The sequence below is a fragment of the Schistocerca piceifrons genome, chromosome 5, assembly GCF_021461385.2.
Source record: "Schistocerca piceifrons isolate TAMUIC-IGC-003096 chromosome 5, iqSchPice1.1, whole genome shotgun sequence".
Lineage (NCBI taxonomy): Eukaryota > Metazoa > Arthropoda > Insecta > Orthoptera > Acrididae > Schistocerca > Schistocerca piceifrons.
The window spans coordinates 106204160-106226004 of NC_060142.1; the positions used below are offsets into that span (position 1 = coordinate 106204160).

General features: G+C 42.6%; 1 protein-coding gene across 1 annotated transcript in view; it reads right to left on the reverse strand.

Moving 5' to 3' along the window:
• LOC124798571 (cytochrome P450 6k1-like) overlaps nt 1–21845 on the reverse strand; it is a 63929-nt gene that overhangs the window by 31305 nt on the left and 10779 nt on the right. The window contains exon 3 of the mRNA XM_047262032.1: nt 15469–15707. Coding sequence (XP_047117988.1) covers nt 15469–15707 — 239 coding nt within the window. The remainder of the gene's footprint in view (nt 1–15468; nt 15708–21845) is intronic.

A 21845-nucleotide genomic window follows, 5' to 3' on the forward strand; every position in this document is an offset into this window, starting at 1 on the left:
CCCAAGCTAGAACTCGTTACCCAAATCTTCTCTTTGCCAATGGTCCTAGGGCGACAATTTCAGGTGGCCATTGGGTACTTAATATCAGCAGGAACCATCTTTAAGGTCCGTTACAACACTTTCACCCCACTTCAGCAGAAGGTCCCGTCGATGTTAAAGCCAGCAGATCTGCTTTATAATTAACTACTACGATAAGGTGTTGCACAGCTCTTCCACGTCACCCATACACAGCCACATACACGATGCTCTTCCGAACACGAGCGCACCATGGCTGAAACAGTTTTACAGATTGTTTTCGCAATGCATCCCCTCCCCTCCCTGCAATATGTTGGAGAGCCTCCGCCCAGTTATTCATTGGACAAGAGCGTTGAAGAACATCCATGTACCTTTCCTTCCACCGGATGCACGAGCCCTATGGTACCGCGTCGTGAACGGTAAAAGCCTGACGAACCAGCGACTTCATTGTACTGGACTGATTAAATGACCGTCATGTATTCGCTGTCAGAGTGAGGATACTGATGAGCATCGTCTCATATGTTCGTCAATGCAGGATATATGGCAACTCGTGCAGTGGATACTGGTGATGATGTGCACTCCAAGTTCGACTTTTGGTACCATGTTGTAGTCGCTCACACCGCTCTTGAGCGAACGCCATTTTACTGACGTCAGTTTGCTAATTACTTACACAACGTAATTTACGATCCTCCCCCTCCCCCCGCCCGCCACACAGTTGGAGTTATCCAACATTCAGCGTGCCTGAAAACTCATGACAACCTTTTCAAGAACGGTAACAGCCCAGTCCCGGGTGCGAGCCGCACATACTTACCAAGAAGTGTGCGCTACATCTCCCAAGTTATCTTCCTTTGTCTTCGATAAGGATGGAAGCCGATGCAATGAATTACAATTTGCGGCACAGCCAAGACTTGAACCCAGGTCTGCTGCTTGCTAGGCAGACCTTCGAGCCATTACACCACTCTAGCGTTGCGACTACCACAGCTAGATGGACTACCTAAGTCCAGTGCCTTCCCTAACACAAACTTCGTTCAAACCTTCAATCCATTATATTGTTCTCACATCATCACCACTGCTGAGGTTCAGGACGCTATCTTGCTCTTGCGGTGGGAAACTGCCCCTAAAGGTGGAAGAATGAGCAAAGATCAACAACATGCAGGGGGCAATGGAAACCGTTGCATTAAAGACACATAATGTGTATCCACACATGTGGCCCGTAACTGAAAAACTGTCATGATGATTTCTCCATTGGCAAAAGATTTCAGACTACCCCCCCCTCCATATATATCTCCGGGAGGAGACTGCCAAGGGGGAGAAAGAGTAAAGTCAACGTTAATGTCAGACGTTTGAACGTGGTAGGAAAGCTAGAAAATCGGAAAAGGATAATGCTAAGGCTCAGTGTAGATATAGTGAGTGTCAGGGAAGTGAAATGGAAAGAAGACAAGGATTTCTGGTGAGATGAATATCTGGTAGTATCAACAGTATCAGAAAATGGGATTCGTGTGAATAGGGAGGTAGGGCAGAGATGAGTTACTGTGAGCAGTTCAATGATAGGGTTGTCAGAATCGACAGCAAACCAAAACCGACAACGATAGCTGAGGTATGTATGGCAATGTTACAAGCTGAAGATGAGGAGACAGTGAAAGTATGTAAGGATGCTGAAAATAGGTGATGCACTACATAAAGGGAAATGAAAATCCAGTGGACATGGGCTATTCGAATGCAGCTGCACTCGAAGGGGTAGAAGGAAGGTTTACTGGAGAATATGGGCTTGGTACTAGAAATGAGAGAGGAGAAAGACTATTGAGTTCTGCAATAAGTTTCAGCTAGTAATAATGAATACTCCGTTCAAGAATCACAAGAACAGAAGATGCACGTGGAAAAGGCGAGGATATACAGGAAGATTTCAGCTACATTACATCATGGCCAGGCAGAGATTCTGAAAGCAGATACTGGATTGTAAGGCGTACCTTGAGCAGATATAGACTCAAATCACAATTTAGTAGTAATGGAGTACGCTGAAGTTTAAGAGATTAGTCAGCAAGAATCGTAAAAAAGTGGGATATGAAAGTACTAAGAAATGTAGAGATATGCTTGAAGTTTTCAGAGGCTATAGATACTGCTATAAGGAACATCTCAGGTGGCCGTTTAAACGAAGAGGAACTGACATCTCTCAAAATGGCAGTCACAGGAGTTGGAAAGAAAAACATAGGTACAAAGAAGGTAACTGCGAAGAAACTACGTGTAACAGAAGAAATACTTCAGTTGATCGATGAAAGAAGGAAGGACAAAGGTGTTCAGGGAAATTTTGGAATACAGAAATACAAGTCACTTATAAATGAAATAAGAAGTGCAGGGAAGCTAGGGGGAAACGGCCGCATGAGAAACGTGAAGAAATCGAAAAATAAATTGTCAGAAGGACTGACTCAGCATATAGAAAAGTGCAAAGAATCTTCGATGAAATTAAAAGCAACAGTGATAACATTATCATTGCAATGTGAATTCCACTGGTAAATGTAGAGGAGAGAACTGATGTTTGGAATGAGTAAATTGACGGCCTCTATTGGGAGAGGGGGCGGGGAGGGGGAATTGCCTGATGTGATGGAAGAGGTGGAAGATCCAGTATTAGAATCATCATTTAACGGAGTTTAGGAAGACTTATGATCGAATAAGCCAAAGGGATCGATAATTTCCCCATCAGAAATTCTAAAATAATTGGCAGAAGTGGCAACAAAACGTCTATTCATGTTGGTGTGTAGAATGTATGAGTCTGGCCATTGACTTTTGCAAAAATATCATCCACACACTCCTGAAGAGTGTAGGAACCAGAAAGTGCGAGAATTATCGCACAATCAGCTTAACAGTTCATGCATCCAAGCTGCTGACAAGAATAATGTACAGAAGAATAGAAAAGAAAACTTTGCGTGTGTTACATGACGATCGGTTTGGCTTTAGGAATGGTAAAGGCACCTGGGAAGCCTTGCTGACGTTGTGGTTGATAATGGAAGCAAGACTAAAGAAAAATCAAGACACGTTCAATGGATCTGTCCACCAGGAGAAAGCGTTCGACAATGTAAAATGGTGCAAGATGTTCGCAGTTCTGAGAAAAATAGGGGTAAGATATAGGGTAAGATGGATAATATACAATATGTACAATAGCCAAGAGATAACAATAAGAGTAGAATATCAAGGACGAAGTACACAGATTAAAAAGTGTGTAAGACAAGGATGTAGTCTTTCACCCCTGCTGTTCAGTCTATACACCAAAGCAGCAGTGAAGGAAATATATGGAAGTTTCGAGAGTGGAATTAAAATTAAAGTTGAAACGATATCAGTGATAAGATTCGCTGATGTCATTGTTATCCTAACTGAAAGTGAAGAAAAATTACATGATCTGCTGAATGGAGTGACAGTCTAATGAATACATAATATGAATTTAGAATAAATCGAAGGAAGACGAAAGTAATGAGAAGTAGCAGAAATGGGAACAGTGAGAAACATAACATCAGGAATCGTGATCACAAAGTAGGCGAAGTTAAGGAATTCTGTTACCTAGGCAGCAGAATAACCCACTACGGATGGAGCAAGAGGACATAAAAACCCAACTGGCAAAAATGGCATTCCTCGCCAAGAAAAGTCTGCTTGTTACAAGCTAGACCTTAATATGAGGAAGGAATTCCTGAGACTGTATTTTGGAGCACAGCATTCTATAGTAGTGAGACATGGACTGTGGGAAAACCGAAAAGAAATGAATGAAAGCATTTGAGATGTGGTGCTACAGAGGAATGTTGAAAATTAGGTAGACTGATAAGGTAGGAAAGAGGAGGTTCTACAGAGAATCGGCGAGGAAAGAAACAGATTGAAAACTTTGGCAAGAAGAAGGGACAGGATGGTAGGATATCCGTTAAGACATCACAGAATAACTTCGATGGTACTGGAGGGACCTGTAGACGGTAAAAACTGAAGGGGGAAACCGAGATTGGAATACATCTACCAAATAATTGAGGACATGCACTACAAGTGCTTCTCAGAGATGATAAGCTAGGCACAGGAGACGAATTTGTGGTGGGCCACTTCAAACCCGTCAGAAGCTGCTCCATCCGTCCTTTCATTTCATCGAAATACCCTTGTCCCCTGGAACCCAGCAGAAAGATACCTCTTCCGCCAGCCTTTGTAGTTGGAGGAGGGGATTTTGAATATTGTCGACTGTCTTATCTGCTTGGTACAAACATTGCAGAGGGTGAAGGGCACTGAGGAATTCAGCACTCCAGACACATCTCATCTGCTCCAGCACCTGCAAGATCGCGCATAATTCCACGCTGAAAACAGTGAAGGGTGCAGGAAGGCGGATCTTGAGGACACGCTCAGAGAAAGCTACAGAGCAAACAATGGAGTTCCCTGTTTAGACCCATTCACAAATACAACCACATAATTGCGGTGTTGATTTAAAATGTTATAAAAGAATGTATTAAAAACATAAGCAGTAGTACAACCTGTCCTGTACTGCAGTAAATCTAGAGTTACTCTATGGATGATTGTTAAAGTGACATTAATAGTTGTACGAGCAACTGTACGGTATGAGCTATCGTCCAAAGTTCCCGGCGCCACACCAAAGTCGGCAACACAAATCGATACCACACACATTTGCGATGTCTCGCTGCAATCGGCAATGACACATGAGAAGACTATCGAAGACGCGCGCTCTCTCTCAGCACAGCAGTGCCCTTGCACAGAGGTCGATATAGAGCCGAGAATGAAAGTCTTCTGCCCAGTTCGTGGCCCTACTTGCACCAGTCAACATTATCGAGCAGGACTGAAGAGTTATTCAAGTCTCTGATGGAAATGTACTTTTGTAAAGGTTGATCATTGTACTTCAAGAGAACAGTTTATTAATTACTGTACCAAGTGACGTTTTAATAGTTATGACAGTTGTAAGTTATCAAGCCCTCCTGTGGCAAAGGACACTCTCAAGTCGGGAAAAATCTTTTTATCACCCATGTAATAAAGTGAACTAATATTTCAAATGTTGCATTTACAATGAACCTTCTCCCACAGCAGTCAAAGAACCCAGAGCTATGCCACATGATTGCAGCTTCCTCGCATTCTAACAGAGCGTACTGATGCATGGGGAGTAACGAGGAATTTATATGCCCGATGCACCACGAGAAGCTGCTGCCATATTCCAAGTAGCAGCTTATCAGCATCAGCATAGAGACTGGCTATGAGGCTGGTTCTGTAAGTACCTGCACCCAGCCTCATCTCCTCATAGTGTATAGCATTAATGATCTTCAGGTAAGAAGGCCACTATGATCGACACACAGTGCACATCGTGTCGGTCTTCCCAAGACCTGTGGCTAAGACACTTCAACATATTCAGTGCCCTCAAGTCCTCGGCTTCAGGTCGTTGAGGTGTAGTAACCAGGACAGTTTGGAGTACAAAATGCGGCCCAGAAACATCAGAGTCCTTAAAAGGGTGAATTATGTCCCACATATGCATTTCACGTAAAATTAAAAAAAGACGATGAGAACGATTAAAATGAACACATACACTTCTCTGCAGAAAATATAAACCAAGTCTCTGCAGCCCATATCTCCAATCTCTTCACCATGAGTGGCAACTGACGACTAGTAGAGGAGCAGAAATCGGAAACTCGTCCACAAATAAGCAGCGTTGGGAGGGAGCTCTTACTCTGGACGTTACACTGTTAACAGCTGTTGGAAAGAGGGTGACACTTAAAACAGTGCGTTGGAAAAACCATTTTCCTGCACAAAACTGACAGGATCTTACCAACGCTGTACCTAAAAAGTTGTCTTCGAAGGAAGGACTGATTAAAGAGGGAAATTGGCCACAAAAGCACCATTAGTGTAGCTACTGGAAATATTGCGCCTCTAGGTAGTGTCACAGACTTCACTGACATCAAAAAGTACCACTAGACAATGCTGTGTACATACGAAAGCCTGCTAAATTTCGCCCCTAGCTGGATCAGATTGTCGACCATTGATTGAGATCTCCTGAATCCACAATGAGATTGCTAAGGGGTTGCCTGATCTCTAAAAGACGGTTGGCCATGTGCTCTAGCGTCTTTCCTACGCAGCTAATTAGGGGGATGCTCTGGTAAGTGCTGGTACACGTTTGTTTCTTTCATGGTTTAAGGAGAGATAAAATTTCCTCTCGCAACGAATCGGTAAATTGGCATGACAGACATGTGGAATGAAAGTATTATAAGAGGATTTCCTTTGACAACATCTGTAAGTGTTGCAGCACGCTATATTAGATTTGGTGGTGACCAGGTGCTGTATCATAAGCGACAGTCAGCGCTGAATCTACCTTCCACATGGAAAATGCACAGTTGTAGGACTCTGAATTGGTGGGCCAGAAGTCTAACTCGATCCGTTCAATGGTGGCACAGTAACAATAGGACACTGTATTCTAGTTGGTAGTGGCAGTAATCAGTGCAAAATGCTCTGCCACCGTCTGCACAATGCCTCCAGCTTTTGTTTGGAGATACCTCTGCTCCTACAACTGGAAATACTGCTGATGGTTCCCCATACTATTTCAGAGCATGTGAGCTGTTTAGAAAGTCGATGAAAACCTCTCATACCCTTGTCTTGCTCTCGCTGATGATGCCTCGAGCCGTGGCCTTTGCTAATCGAAATGCTGCGAGGTTTTCTGCCGTTGAGCGGCACTTAAATAGCACAGAGTCACACGTGTGACCTGGATCACTGAAGGGCACTCATAAGTTCATCAAGGGACAGGTTACCTCCTAAGATGACAAAGGACTTCGGAATGGAGAAGTCATCAACACGGCAAATCAAGTAGGTGATTTTATCCTCCCATTCCTGTATTTACTCACGGCGTTCAAACATAGCTAGCTGGCTGAACAATGTCCAGTTGACTCTGCTGCTCATGCATCATGGCTACATCCCTCCAGTGAGAGCTCCATCCGGCAGATGAATCCAGAGTGGGATGTGGTCACTTCAATGAAGATCATCAGCAACTTCCCACTGAACAGAGTCCACAAGGACTGGAGAATAGCAAGAGGGGTTGAAGGCTGAGGATGACTCAGTAGCAGCATGGAAATGAGTGGGATGCCTGTGTGGAAGATGCATAGTTCGTGAGACGTCATGAGGCTCTCCAAAACCCAAACCTGAGAACAAGCAGAAGTCAAGACCTACAGTAAATCATGGGCATTGAAGTCTCCCACTAGGAAAAATGGTCAGAGGAGTTTTTGTATAAGATCTGTGAAAGCCTCACTGTGTGTTGCATCTTGTGGAGATAAATTCAGCAAACAAACAGTGATCTTGTGAAAAACCAAAATTTCAACTGTAACTGCTTGCAGGCCAGCAGCCAAGAGAGAGAAAGGAGTGGTGCATGTTACTGACAAACATAGACCCCTGTCTAATTTCCCAGTAAAGTCATCGTTGCCATGGAGGATATAGCCCTGTAATACAGGGCATGATGCTTTAAAATGCGTTTCCAGTCAACAACCACATGGGAAATTCCTGTGACAGGAGTTTCAACAGAAGTGAGTTGACAAACGCAGTACTAGTGCTGACACTAACAACCTCCCCTTGCATGGCAGCGTTGGTTTTCTGTAAAGGTTTCTTAAGAGCTGAAGCAAAAGAGGTAGCGGACATGGGGGGCAGCAGGCCTTAGGCATCTTTTGGCCTCACCATATGCGATGCGCTTTATAGTTTTAAACTTTTGTACCTTCTTTTTCTCAAGATATATGCTGCAGTCCCTACTCCAGACAGGGTGATCCCAAAAGCAATTAACCATTTCAAAGGAGGAGAAACTCCTACTTCGTGGGTGGTTCTACCAAGTAGCTTTTCTCATGTGGTCCAGTGTAGTGTGCCCAAAGCGCTGGCATTTGAAACAGGGCACTGGCTTGGATAGATAAGGCCGCACATCTAAATGAAAAAAACATGCCTTGACACACATTGGTAACTTCCTACTACTGAAAGTGAGGCTGAAAGAGTGGATTTGATGAGATCACCATCTATCTTTTGTATGATATTCTGAATGTCACCAATACCTTCTTGGGCCTACTCAGCTTTTAATGTTTCTTTAGCAATGCTCATCAGATCCCTGCATGACACAACAGTTTGCTGTAGTTCAGAGTGGTGTATAGCTCGGTTTCAGTGGCATATTATCCATGGCTTTACGCGTTCTGCCTATTTCTCAGTTGTTGGAAACTAGAGGTTTCGACCAACAGTGTCCCATTATGGATCCACTTGACAGATTTTAAAGTATCTGCCATGCTCTCTACGCTGGTTTGAGTGAGAGGTTTCTCAAAGCTTCCTTCTCTTCGTATAAGTATGAAAAACACATTCTGGGCCAAAGCATATGTTCTGCTACAAAAGACTGCCATTTCCTGAAGAAATCTAGAATGTTGGGGCTCACTTCATAAGACCGCTGTAGAGACTGTGTGTTGATAGCTACAAGTGGCCCATCCGTTCTGCTGGGGCGGTGGAGGTGAAATTTTCAAGGGTTCCACCTCGGTCACATGAGCAACTAGAATAGTAAGGGTCCTCTCACACAAAGTCCCACTGGCCTGAATAAGCCTTATACAACTGAGGTGTGACAGTTCCTCAGTCGTTGCCCACTGACAACCATTCCACCTCAACAACATTGCATGTCATCAGCAGAGCGCAGCACACCTTGAGAGTGAGGGTTTTATAGAGGTTTTTACGACACTCTTGCTGAGGGCGGTCAAGCCAAAATCCCCATTCCCAGTGGCACACAATGTACCATCATGGAGCCATAAGAAATTGGAATTTGTGGTGAGGACTATGGGCCCAAACTGCTGGGGTCATCAGTCTCTAGGCTTACACACTAATTAAAGTAATTGAACCTAAGTTATATTAAGGACAATACACACATCCATGCCTGAGGGAGGACTCGAACCTCCTCCAACTTCTGGTCAAGTTTGTGTCCCATGTGTGGAACTTGGCGGGTGTTCAGCGATGATTTGAGTAGCCATATCATCCTACTCTATGGGCCCCATGGTTCCTCTGCAAGGTCGCATTACAGGCAAAGAATCTGCTTGCTTATGAGATCCATTCCAAGGTACAATGCTTGTTCCCCAATGATGGCGGCGGGTGTTCAGCGATGATTTGAGTAGCCATATCATCCTACTCTATGGGCCCCATGGTTCCTCTGGAAGGTCGCATTACAGGCAAAGAATCTGCTTGCTTATGAGACCCATCGCAAGGTATAATGCTTGTTCCCCAATGATGATGTTGTGCGAGATGATACTGCCCCATTCCCACAGCTTGTATTGTACAGAACTGGTTTTGAGAGCAGGGGGGTGAATTTCACATCTCCCCCGGCCACCACAGTCGCCACATCTCAATAGTATTGAGCCTTTGTTGACTGCTTTCGAAGGAAGAGAGTGTGATAATCATTACCTGAGCTTGCCAGGGTTTTGTAGGAATAATGCTATAATACTATTTTGTAGAAATAAGGCGAATGAAAGCTGTTTCGAATGCCAATGGTGTTCCTACCCCTGTAATGTGTTGTGTAGACTCAACCAATGAGCGAGATCTCTGAGCATGTGCAGACAGCGAGATCGAAAGTGACACCACATTATCCAATGGTTAGTTTGAAGCGAGTCCACACCTGTGGCTACACAGAATCCCCATGGTACCATGGCAATAAAAGCAGCAGCACTATGTCAGCCTCATTGTAAGGATGGCGATTATTGGCGAGTGCCTTGTTGGACCTGTGATCCTACATCAACGCTTCACAGGCGAGGTGTACATAATTATGCACTTCCTGCGTATGATCCTGCAGGAGGATGTTCTTTTGGTGGTGTGAAGGGCAATGTTGCCACTACGTGATGGTGCTCCACCCCACTGTCCTCTTTAGTAGCGGAGTTCAAACAGCTGTATAGACAAGAAATTCCCACTTGTCTGGTATGTTCTTAGGTGTGCTTTCAATGACTGAAACCTACAGAGTCAAAGATCCTTGAAGATTTCCACTATACCCACGTAATCGTTTTTACTTCCTAATTTCTCACGTATTGTTCGCTACACTTTGTGGCCTTTTAGCAGAATCACCTTAAATTTAGTCTTGGGCATGACGTTGGATGTTCCATGAGGCTATTTGCAAACGATGCTGTGGCCTGCAGGAAGATGGTAATGCCGTAAGACTGTAGCGAAATGCAGGAAGATCTGCAGAGGATCAAAGATTGGTGCAGAGACTGGAGATTGATACTGAATGTAAATAAATGTAGCGTATTGTGCAGAACTAAGTGAAGAGACCCATTGTGGTTCGACCTATAATGGAATGACCATAGAAAAGTGATTGTAGGATAAACTGGCACCAGGCCTGTGATTTACTGAGACTAGCTTAATGAAACGTAATTCAACCACGAAAGTAGGGGTTACAAAACTATTGTTTGACCATTTCTTAGGTATTGTTGATAGGTCTGGGCTGTTACCAAGTAGGATCATCAGAAGAGAGAGAGAGAGATGATCCAAAGAAGAGCACCACATTTTTCCAGGGGCTCGTTCAGATGGGGTGTGTGCATGACAGATATCTGAGTAGCAGGGTAATGTAAGTTCTGGCGCACTCTGTTATTGACGGTACATACATTCAGGGACAAACTTGACTGGTTTATGACCATCTCACCTCCCCTTAATCTATTGTTCTTTTAACAGATTTATGACCACCTGTGTATAATCCATCTTTCTGAGAAGCCCCTCCCCTCCCCCTCCACCTTTCCCACCTCTCTGGGAAATCCCCTCACATTACAAGCACATCTTTGATATTAAATTAATGACTAATGATAAATTAATTAACCCTCCCCATATGGGAAATCCCCCATCCCTCACCCCCTCACCCTCTTTGAAACAAGCACACTTTCAGGCCTGAGTTAGTCGAATAGCCTCATTCTGCTCTATTAAGCTGACTGACTAATTAAGTAAATCAATAACCTTTTGTGTGGGACAGTTTCCCTTTGTGGGTACCACTCCCTTCTGGAAATACTGATTGATTGGCTATTTGGTGGAAAATCAATTGCAATACATGGAGTATTGTCTAAACAGTTTCTGGCAGACAAGGCGATGTGTGGAATATTATTTATTAAAATAATTTATGGGATCCATAGTGAGGTTCAGAATATAGTTTATTTATTTAAAGAATTTTGTGGGAAATCATTTACAGTTTCTAGAATATTGTTTAAACAGCTTCTGGTAAACAAGGCAATAGATTGTATATTGTTTATTTGAACAATATATAGGATACAATGCAATGTATGAAATATAATTTATTTATTTAAAGAATCTGTCAAGAAATTGACTACACTATGGAATTCTATTCAAACAAATTGTGAGTGACAAGGTAGTGTGGAATATTTAAAAATATATTGCGCTTTTTTAATCTAACTGCGCAAGGAATAGTGCCATGAAAGACTCACCACACATAATTACACTGTTACAGATCGCACTAAGCAAATCTGGTGAAAAAAACTCCTGATCATGTCACTGACTTTCAACGCACCACGCATGCCACCAGTCAGGGACTACCGAAGCTGTTGGACCACACTAATCTTCTGCATATGAAGCATCAGGTAGTGGCATTCCTTTGAAATTTGATACCAGCTTCATTTCCTTCCCCTCTCCCTCTCCATTTCAAGTGGTTATGTCCTGTTTGTGTGAACCAATGTATGCAAACACACAAAGACCAAGATGTCCTCCACAACCCTTCTCCCATCCCCCTCCCCCGCCCCCTTCACCACCTATGGAGACCTGGTACTGGTAATCGGTATATACTCATATCAATCATCCAATTACACACAATCTCTCTAGATGCTTGCATGTTAAGGAGTTTTGCACTACTTTTGGTATATAGTACATGTGAGCCTGATACACTTGAGAGAATTGTGGGGATATTACAGACTATTAAGAAGAAGAAGAAACATTTGAATTATGCATGATGGGACTCCAGATGGAAGGAGTTTGAAACATTTGTGTAGATAACTTGTGCCAACAAATCTGTAGAATTTTTGTAGTGTTTGGATTCAATATCAAGAAGCTACTGGGAAGAGAGAAATGATCACAGAACATAATCACAAATGCATAGGAACATTGTTTAACATATAAAATTACATACCATGCTACTCTAATTCCATAAACAGAATACAATCTCTTCAACACCAACAATATCTGTCAAGCAAATGTGTACACAGAGATTGCAGTAGCTCACAAACCCCTGTCACTAACTTAGAATCACTGCAGTCATGAAACTGAAGACTCGATTTATATCCATGATGTGGCAGAGAAATGGAGTACTTCGTGTACATCTATGTTCATCTAGAGGAGGATGTTGAAATAGGGTTTCCATCAATGGACATGATTCAGCACACATGTGTTGGAAGTCCTCAGCTGACTGTGGTATGGAAAGGTTTGCTGTGAACGACTGCAGGTAGATAGCTCTTTAAGTCACATATAGAACATGGTATTGTATTTGAGCCAAATGCAAGTTATATCTCACAACTAATGCATCTCGAGAGAACAATGGAAAAAAGTAGAGAAATGCGTGATAAATGACCTGCAGAAATATCTCCCTGTCTCCAGAATTCATCGTCAGCCTATCATTAAATCTACCTCATTACAATCCCTCTCAATGGATCACACCATCTACTCTCTATCATCCTTTAATGCAGATCCATCTCAGTTTAGAGGTAGATCATTCTCTTTTCCTTGAAAACATCAAAGACAGTAGTCAACTTGAACATATCCCTGTTACCTCAAAAGACACAGAGCATAATTTTGTTAAAATAGCAAGCCATACAGAAACTGTTTGTGAGGTTTTTGTTAGCTGACACAGAATAGCTGTCATTGGTGGAGAGTACAGAGAAACACATTATAAATATCGTTTCTTAGAATTTAAAACACCTAAACAGTCTCTGCACGGGGTCAAACATTAATCCATTCAGTAGATATATATCACAGTCCTCGACCAGGTAATACAAGGCTCTTTAGCTAAGGTCGCGTTATAAATATCCATATGCTGGTTTCCTATAACTTTGGGATCACACCTGGTCTTGTGATCCGACATACATAAATTTATTACTCAACATTTCGTGGTCATCCACGTTAAACAATCTATTCCAGCCATCTTATCGCTGTCTACGAAAAATAACTGTTTCTCTGGTTCCCAGTGCATCCATGTAAACTTTTTCTCTTATTCCTCCTGCTGCCACATTCCTGTTCCTAAGTACAACAATTTTCCAGCATCAAGCAGACATGTAAGTACTCCCTCACTCTCCCTGAATTTCCCCACAGCCAACGAATGTGGCCGAGAGGTTCTAGGCGTTTCAGTCTGGAACTGCGCACACCGCTATGGTCGCAGATTCGAATCCTGCCTCGGGCATGGATGTGTGTGATGTCCTTAGGTTAGTTAGGTTTAATTATTTCTAAGTTCTAGGGGACTGATGAGCTCCGATGTTAAGTCCCATAGTGCTCATAGCCATTTGAACCATTTCCCCGCATTTTGGCGTATTTTCCCTCAATTCATACGTATTTTCCGACAATTTTCGTAATTTTACCGATTTTGTGTCACTTCTGCTCATGTGTTCACGAGATCAATTTTCGCCACGTATTCTAAAACTGCTTGTAAATGTAGTACAGTTGACAACACCTAATGCAACTAAGGTATTTGATATCAAAGGTATGTTTCTAGTGTCGAGGGATTAGCGAGAGGGTTGGGGAGGAGGAGGGAAAGGGGAAGCGGTGGAGGGGGTTTCTCAGAATGATGGAAGATAACCAGTGGTCATAAATCGATTAACAGAACAATAGGTTAAGAGGAGGGTGATGGGTCATAAATCAATCGAGTTTGCTCCTGAATGTATGTAACCTGCACTAGTAAACTGCGCCAGAATATATACTCTGTATCACTGAGAGCATCACTGTTCATATTAAGAGGGACCAGTACAGTACACTGCAAGAAGAGACGGCCGTCATACCTCCTCCCACATACGTCTCATGAAATGACCATAGGGAGAGAAATCGCAGCTCATAAGAAAGTTTATAGTGAGCGATTCTTGACTCGCACTATTTGCGAATGCAAAAGAGAAAGGGAAAAATGACAGGGGTACAAATGATACTCTCCAGCACACAATGTAAGCCGGCTTGAGGAGTATGGATGTAGATGTGACAATAGAGCTGAAATCCTAGTTCGGGTACTCATTCTCCAACATGCTATAAAAACATTATGTACATTACTTTTCTTGTGCTGAACCTAAAGCTAGTACAAGCATATAACCCAGTTCAAATGTTGTAAAGAGTAGCATGCAAAGGAAGTGACTCTCCATATTCCGCACTAAATTGTCTGCACACTAAATTGCCCTTCAGCCTTAACATACAGTATATAAATAAATTTTTGCAGGCTATCACGTCGTTATTATGACAAGTAGATGGCGTAGTGTTTTGAGCCGGTATCCTGGACTGCAGTTCAGTCCTCATCTCATATCCGTTTCGATTGACTGTTAAGACTTTTCGAGTCTCATACATGCATAGAATGGGAAAATTACACACCATATGGCAACGTAACTGTGAGGGGACAGAGGGTGAATTTCTGTCGTAATCCTACATAGACTTCCAACGTGTACTGAAACGTTACTGTATACTTTAATCCGCTGAATGGTGGCTGATCAGTTCCATGTCATGTAATACCATCACAGAAAATGGGGATCTAGGCTCAAACGCAGACATTGTGAAATATGGATATGTAAGGGGAAGACCCAAGATAACTAAACGGTATTATTATTAAAGAACGATGACTTAATCCTTTCAGACCCATTGGCTTCCATTGTGTACATTAATGTTTAATGTGTCATCGCTGAAAAAGAAGTACTTTCCCCCAATGGAATCCTGAGGCACACATTTGTGAATATTCAGCCCTCTCATTATGGTCGAGCGCTGCCAGCTGTTGGGCATTACTATGAAAATATTAGCATGTCAAAGTAGCAATGTGCACCAGCTCGTCACCACTGAAATACACAGATGTGGTTGGTTCGATGTATTCCACTGTTGTTGTTATTTTGAATGGTAACTACTGAATGGTCATTTTATTTACTACAACAGAGAATCTTTCATAATTAGTTATTTCAGTCCATAAAATGAAGCCAAGTCTACAAAGTATGTTTTGAAAATGGGTACATATTTTTGTAAAAATTTTCCTTCTAAAACCATAAAAAGATCGCCTAAGAGCATTACCACGTAAAGAAAAATTTTCCTTCCTTCAGAAACAATTCAGGTCTGAAAGGGTTAAAGGAGCGATGATCGATTCTCAACCTATAGGCTCCAACAATGTTCAAACAGATTGTGCGCTTTCCCAGCATTCCCCACACAAGGAAAAATTCTCAAGCTTTCAAGAAACAGTTTTTGCATCAAGGATTCTTGATCTATAACAGAAAAGGGCTATCCACGGGCCGCACAACAGCTCACCTTAAACATGCCCTTCAGTTTGCCGGATGTGAACGTAGGGCTCAATTTGATTCTCAGCTGGCGCCACTTCTTTCCTGCCAGGAAAAATAGATGTTTGTTGAGAGGTTCTTCATCGTCAATGAACAGTCCCCTGTCGTGGAACGTCCCGAAATCCTTGATAAGGACGTGGCGAATGAGTTCAGGGTCACGGATAAGCAGCAATGGTCGATGGAATCCGTAAAACCCGACGTACCTCTCTTCTGAAAAGAAAACAGAGTACAGTTACGAATTAAATTAACGACAGATATCACTTCTGGGTAGTAACACATACATCCTACCACAATTATTGTCGTATTGACCCTCAGTCTTAAGTAGATCCACAGCTAAGACGGCATGACGAGTGCGTGACATATCTAAATGCAGGCGTGCTCTGTGACGAGAGTCCCAGTAAACTTGGCCAGACTATGACTGCTTCATCTGTTAGGTGGGCAGGTAACGGGAATCTTGGCTTCATCTACATCTTCATCTACATGGATACTCTGCAAATCATATTTAAGTGCCTGGCAGATGGTTCATCGAACCACCTTCACAATTCTCTGTTATTCCAATCTCGTACAGCGCGCGGAAAGAATGAACACCTATATCTTTCCGTACGAGCTCTGATTTCCCTTATTTTATCGTGGTGATCGTTCCTCCCTATGTAGGTCGGTGTCAAAAAACTATTTTCGCATTCTGAGGTGAAAGTTGGTGATTGGAATTTCGTGAGAAGGTTCCGTCGCAACGAAAAAAGCCTTTCTTTTATTGATGTCCATCCCAAATCGTGTATCATTTCTTTGACACTCTCTCCCATATTTCATGTTAATACAAAACGTGCTGCCTTTCTTTGAACTTTTTCGGTGTACTCCGTCAGTCCTATCTGGTAAGAACCCCACACCGAGCAGCGAGCAGCAGTATTCTAAAAGAGGACGGACAAGCGTAATGTAGGCAGTCTCCTTAGCAGGTCTGTTACATTTTCTAAGTGTCCTGCCAATAAAACGCAGTCTTTCTGTAGCCTTCCACACAACATTTTCTATGTGTTCCTTCCAATTTAAGTTGTTCGTAAATGTAATACCTGGGTATTTAGTTGAATTTACGGCTTTTAGATTAGACTGATTTATCGTGTAACCGAAGTTTAACGAGTTCCTTTTAGCACTCATGTGGATGACCTCACACTTTTCGTTATTTAGGGTCAACTGCCACTTTTCGCACCATTCAGATATCTTTTCTAAATCGATACAGCGTCAGCACTAGAAATCTTTACAATGGTAGAAAAAAATCTCAATGAGTGCTAAATGGCAGAGGAGCGTGCGACTGCTGAGGACAAACAGTTGTCATGGAATTCCCTTCGGCCAGTAACCTGATTTATGTTCTAAGAAGCTTACTGTGGTAGTTGGGTGCGCAGTAAGTATTATAACTTCCTCTAAAAGCCTGTTACAAGTTCGGGTGGCTTGTTGGACAGTGCAACAAATGTAATCTCGTGGGCTGTTTGCCGCCAGAAAAATTTTCGTATAATTCAGAAAACAATGCTAATGGAAAGTTACCTGTCAAAATGTGTTATACGTTGTGAAACGAGAGCAAAAAGAAAATCTATAAAAATTTCGTATCTGTATACATAAATAACATTCCGTACAGCACGAACTGCGAATTCCATGTGGCGATTGCCCTTATAAAAGCTAAATGCTTGGAAAGTTGCTGTATCGTGATGAAGGTGTTCAGTACACTGAATTACAACAAAGCAGACCCGCCGTGCTAGAACATAATAGATCTTGATTCAGGTGGCGGAAGTAGGAATGGTAGTCGGCGAGTATCAGTGATGCAAAAAAAAAAAAAAAAGAATTATGAATAAAGGTAGTCAGTGAGCAGCATGAAACTCTTGTACGTGTGTTAAAGTTAAATATAACGGCACTCTAAGGATTTATTGCGGCAGATACCATCCACCTCTTAATACGGACCTACGTTTCCGTCTCGTTACGATATTTTAAATGCCAAATCTTAGTACAGCAACTGTGGCGTCTGACGATGAAGCTACATGTGATTAATTTAGTAGGCTGCTCCAAAAACAGTGAAGTGTTGTTAATCTTCTGGACAATATCTTAACTACACAGGTAAAGTGAGTAGTTACCCACCTACTCGAAGGAGACAAAGATCTAAGGTCCTGAAAAATACTGCAGCATATTACTTTTTTCGAGCTAGAAAGGCCATCAAAGCTCTGCAGCCGCTATCCATCGCAATTTATTTCACAGATACAGTCACAAAATGAATGTAAGAAGTTTCTGTATCCACACAAGCAAATGCCGAAGGCTATGCCACATGCTCCTCTAAGTAAAACTGCGAATGGAAAATCAGTTCGTGAAACGTCAGAGTACAGCGTTCCAGAGTCAGTAGGCATGACTGGCAAAGTCGGGAGACTCAGGGCGATGTGGAAGGAGAAATTTACTAAGTTTTCGGAATTAAGAACTGGATGGGTTCCGATAGGAATTGAAATTTACCCGCTCACCTCTTTTTTCTCATCATTCTATGAAAGTGTGTTCGCCATGCTGCGATGTCCTCCATCTCAACCTGAAATGTTCTGTTTTTAATTTTTTTTAATAGGAAGCTATCATTTTCGTTTTTCTTCTAGACAGAATTGAGCTACGTTAATTATTGACACTTATTTATCTGAGCAAACTCTTCGATAACGTATATTTGCATGATGACCAACCATTTCAGAAGCTAAGAATATGCAGAGTTATTAACAGAGTATGACTGTACAATGCCGTGTCACGTGCGTTGGTCGTGTACTGTGGAGTACTGTCAAACACCTTCTTTCCGGTCTGCACTAAACAAAGCTTGGACTTGCCTTCTGCCGTCGACTACTGTAAAGCGAGGTTATTACTAACTTGACATTTAGCTAATCTAAAGTAAACCTGATAAAGAGACGAGATGAAGTGAGTAAACAAGCAGACACAGATATAACGGCAGCGAGACTGCTGTTGCGCTAAGCGCGGTGGGTACCCAAGGGGTGGTGGGGACTGGGAAGACGCCCTCCGGGCCTTCGCCATGGGGAAAAACCGTGCACTTACTTCTATGCTCTGTGATCACAGGTCACCGAGGAGGCGGCGTGTGATGCCGTCCATCTCTCTCAGCAGCAGGCGGCCCCCTGGGCCGTGCTGTTGCTGTTGGTGAATTTTCCCCAGGAGAGTGGACGTTGCAATTCAGTGTGAGGTTCTGGCCGGGGGGGGGGGGAGACGTAAAGGCCGCAGGTTACTTCACAGTTGCTGCGCAAGTGTGCGTACTATTAAAGGGTGTGGAACAGGCAGCAGCACCACACGAAAAAGAGAAACGAAACGAGACGAGGAGGTTCGTCTAAACACCCCCTCTGTACACATACAATACATTAGGTACCGACGGTGGAAACTATAGACCTACCAGCTACTTTTAAAAGTTATAACTTCAAAATGGCTTGAGGTGAGCGACAGGGTGACAGTCGAAAAAACTGGAATTTTTTTTATTGCCGTATCAGAAGGTATATAGATTGAAGAATTATTCCCCAAAATATTATGCGCGAACTTAAAAAAGTTACGATTCTGTGAGCGTTTGAAGCCCAGAATTCACTGCAGGCCTCAGCGAAAGAGATCCGGTTCCACGCGTACGCTTCCTATTTATACCGATTTGAGTAAACCTCATTGGTTGGAGCGTTGTTTGTGCGGTTTTACTCGAAATGTGAACGAAACTTTCAATAGTCTTATTTGGAGATGCTCTCCAAAAATAACATGAAGCCGAAGCGGAATTGTCAACGTCGCTTCAAATATGGCCGCATGTCTATTCAGTGTAGATCCTTCTGCATTAATGCACTTGGCAAATGCCCTTCAAATCAAAACTGGCGACGGAATTCGCCGATTCTGTGAAGACAGAGACGCCAGCGGCGATGCACTCAGCGACGAAGAGGGCTTTGAGGATGTAAGTGAGGGCTTATTAGGTCAAAGTAGTAGAAAACGGCCATCCACTAGCCAGGGCGATAATTATTACTGACGAGGAATCGGTGCTATCCCTTAAGTTTCTAGCTTTCTCCCTTTTTTGTATGATAAATACTTGTCAAACTTTAAAGGCGGGTTTCTAAAAACTAAGCCCACGCTACAATTTTCATCCGGTTTTAATAATTTTTCGACTGCCTTGAAGCAAATTTAGTTCTCTTCACTCCATCGCAGTCGTTTTTTTGTAAATTGATGTTTATTACTTTATTCGGCCAAAAAAAAGGGGTCCGAAAATATCCAAATTTTTTAAAATATGTATAATTCACCAAATTTTTTTTTCCGAATCCGTATGATGAACTAAAATTACATCTGTAAGGATCAGGGTGACACATTTATTTCAGGTTGCAGTTAACCACAACCGAAGTTACAGCAACAACCGTCGATCTGCCTCCTTTCAGAGCAGCCTCTGGAAAATCACCATTACACAGTGAAGACATTAGTATTTTTCGTTAAAAAAATACCCAATAAATTTTCAATTTATGCCGCATTCATTGCAGCAAACCACATTTGTCTACTACATTCTAGTACGCAGAAAAGAATCCTGAATTTGAGCAATGTTTTCGTCCGTCACCCTGTCGTTCCCCTTTAAGGAATCTTAACAAATGAAGTGTCGAACAGCCGGCCGAAGTGGCCGTGCTGTTAAAGGCGCTGCAGTCTGGAACCGCAAGACCGCTACGGTCGCAGGTTCGAATTCTGCCTCGGGCATGGATGTTTGTGATGTCCTTAGGTTAGTTAGATTTAACTAGTTCTAAGTTCTAGGGGACTGATGACCTCAGCAGTTGAGTCCCATAGTGCTCAGAGCCATTTGAACCATTTTTTTGAAGTGTCGAACAATGGCGCTTGGAGATCACTATCTGACATTATGTTTACAGTTTATATAAGAGCAGTACAATGTGAGTTATGGTTCGGAATGTTCATTCAGATTATTAGAAAACGCATTTCAGCTCAAAATAAACTGCAAAAGATGTGTATAGCGCCACTATTACGTAATAGACTACAAAGACTATCTCTATAGTTTAATTCTCTTTAATACTTGTTTCGTAAATAAAACCGCCTTTTCCTGCTGCCAATTAATTTATTTTTCCAAGACACGTTTCGAATTTTTCTTATGCTAAGGCATGATCAGTGAGATCTATAACGATACAGTTTTGTTATTTTTAGATTATCAAACAGTTCACGTCACGATTTTTTATGTAAAAAGTAATTACTTACGATTTGTTGTGATCAGCGTTTCCTCTCATCTGGTCTGGAGATTGTGCTACCACTTTATTACCAATACATAAGCACAATTTTGAGTTCCGACCTTTTTCACACTGTTCACTATGTTTCTTCCTCTTTTCTGTGGTGTACTATTGTTATTTTGCCACTCGATAAAATTATTTCTTCGGACACTGCGCTTTTAACAACGTAAATATTGCGGCATCTTTACGTGTTTCCTCCTCTTCGGTGTGTTTACCTACTTGTTGCCAACCTAACGTCGTATATGTTCAAGACCGTAATGTTTATATCGTGTGTGTTTATGAGGGAGGGATAGTCAGGTGAAGAGCTTACCTTTCACTTACTGACCCTGATCTCCTTCGGTGCTGGCCGGAGTGGCCGAGCGGTTCTAGGCGCTACAGTCTGGAACCGCGTGACCGCTGCGGTCGCAGGTTCGAATCCTGCCTCGGGCATGGATGTGTGTGATGTCCTCAGGATAATTAGGTTTAAGTAGTTCTGAGTTCTAGGGGACTGATGACCTCAGATGTTAAGTCCCATAGTGCTCAGAGCCGTTTGAACCATTTTTTTTTTCTCCTTCGGTATACTCTCCTCCACAACTGATACACCGATACACCGCTCCCAGTGCCGTTTCCATTCCGCAAACACTCTTGGTACGCCTCTTGCTGGATCGCGCGAAGCGCCGTCTGCGAGTTTTCTTTTACCTGGTCTATCGTTGAAAATCTTCGTCGTTTCAAGGGGGTTTTTTTTGTTGGAGATAAAAGTAAGTCCACAGGGGCCATGTCTGGAGAGTACTGAGGAGGCGGCACAGTGATTTCGGTTTTTGTGCAAGAGTCACGCACCTACAGGAATGAATGTGCGGCTGTGTTATCGTGATGCAAGAGGCGTGAATTCTCTTTTCAGGCCGTCTCCTTCTCACAATTTCTCGCAGGTATCGCAACGCGTCCCGACAGTACCATCGATTAACAGTTTGTCCCTGCGGCACGAAATTCATGATGAACTAAAGTCAAAGAAATCTATCATCATGGCTTTGACATTTTACCTGACCTGACGGGCAATTTGTGGTCTCGAAGAAGCTTTTCCGACGCATTATGAAGACAGAACCTTGGTCTCAACATCATAACCGAAGAC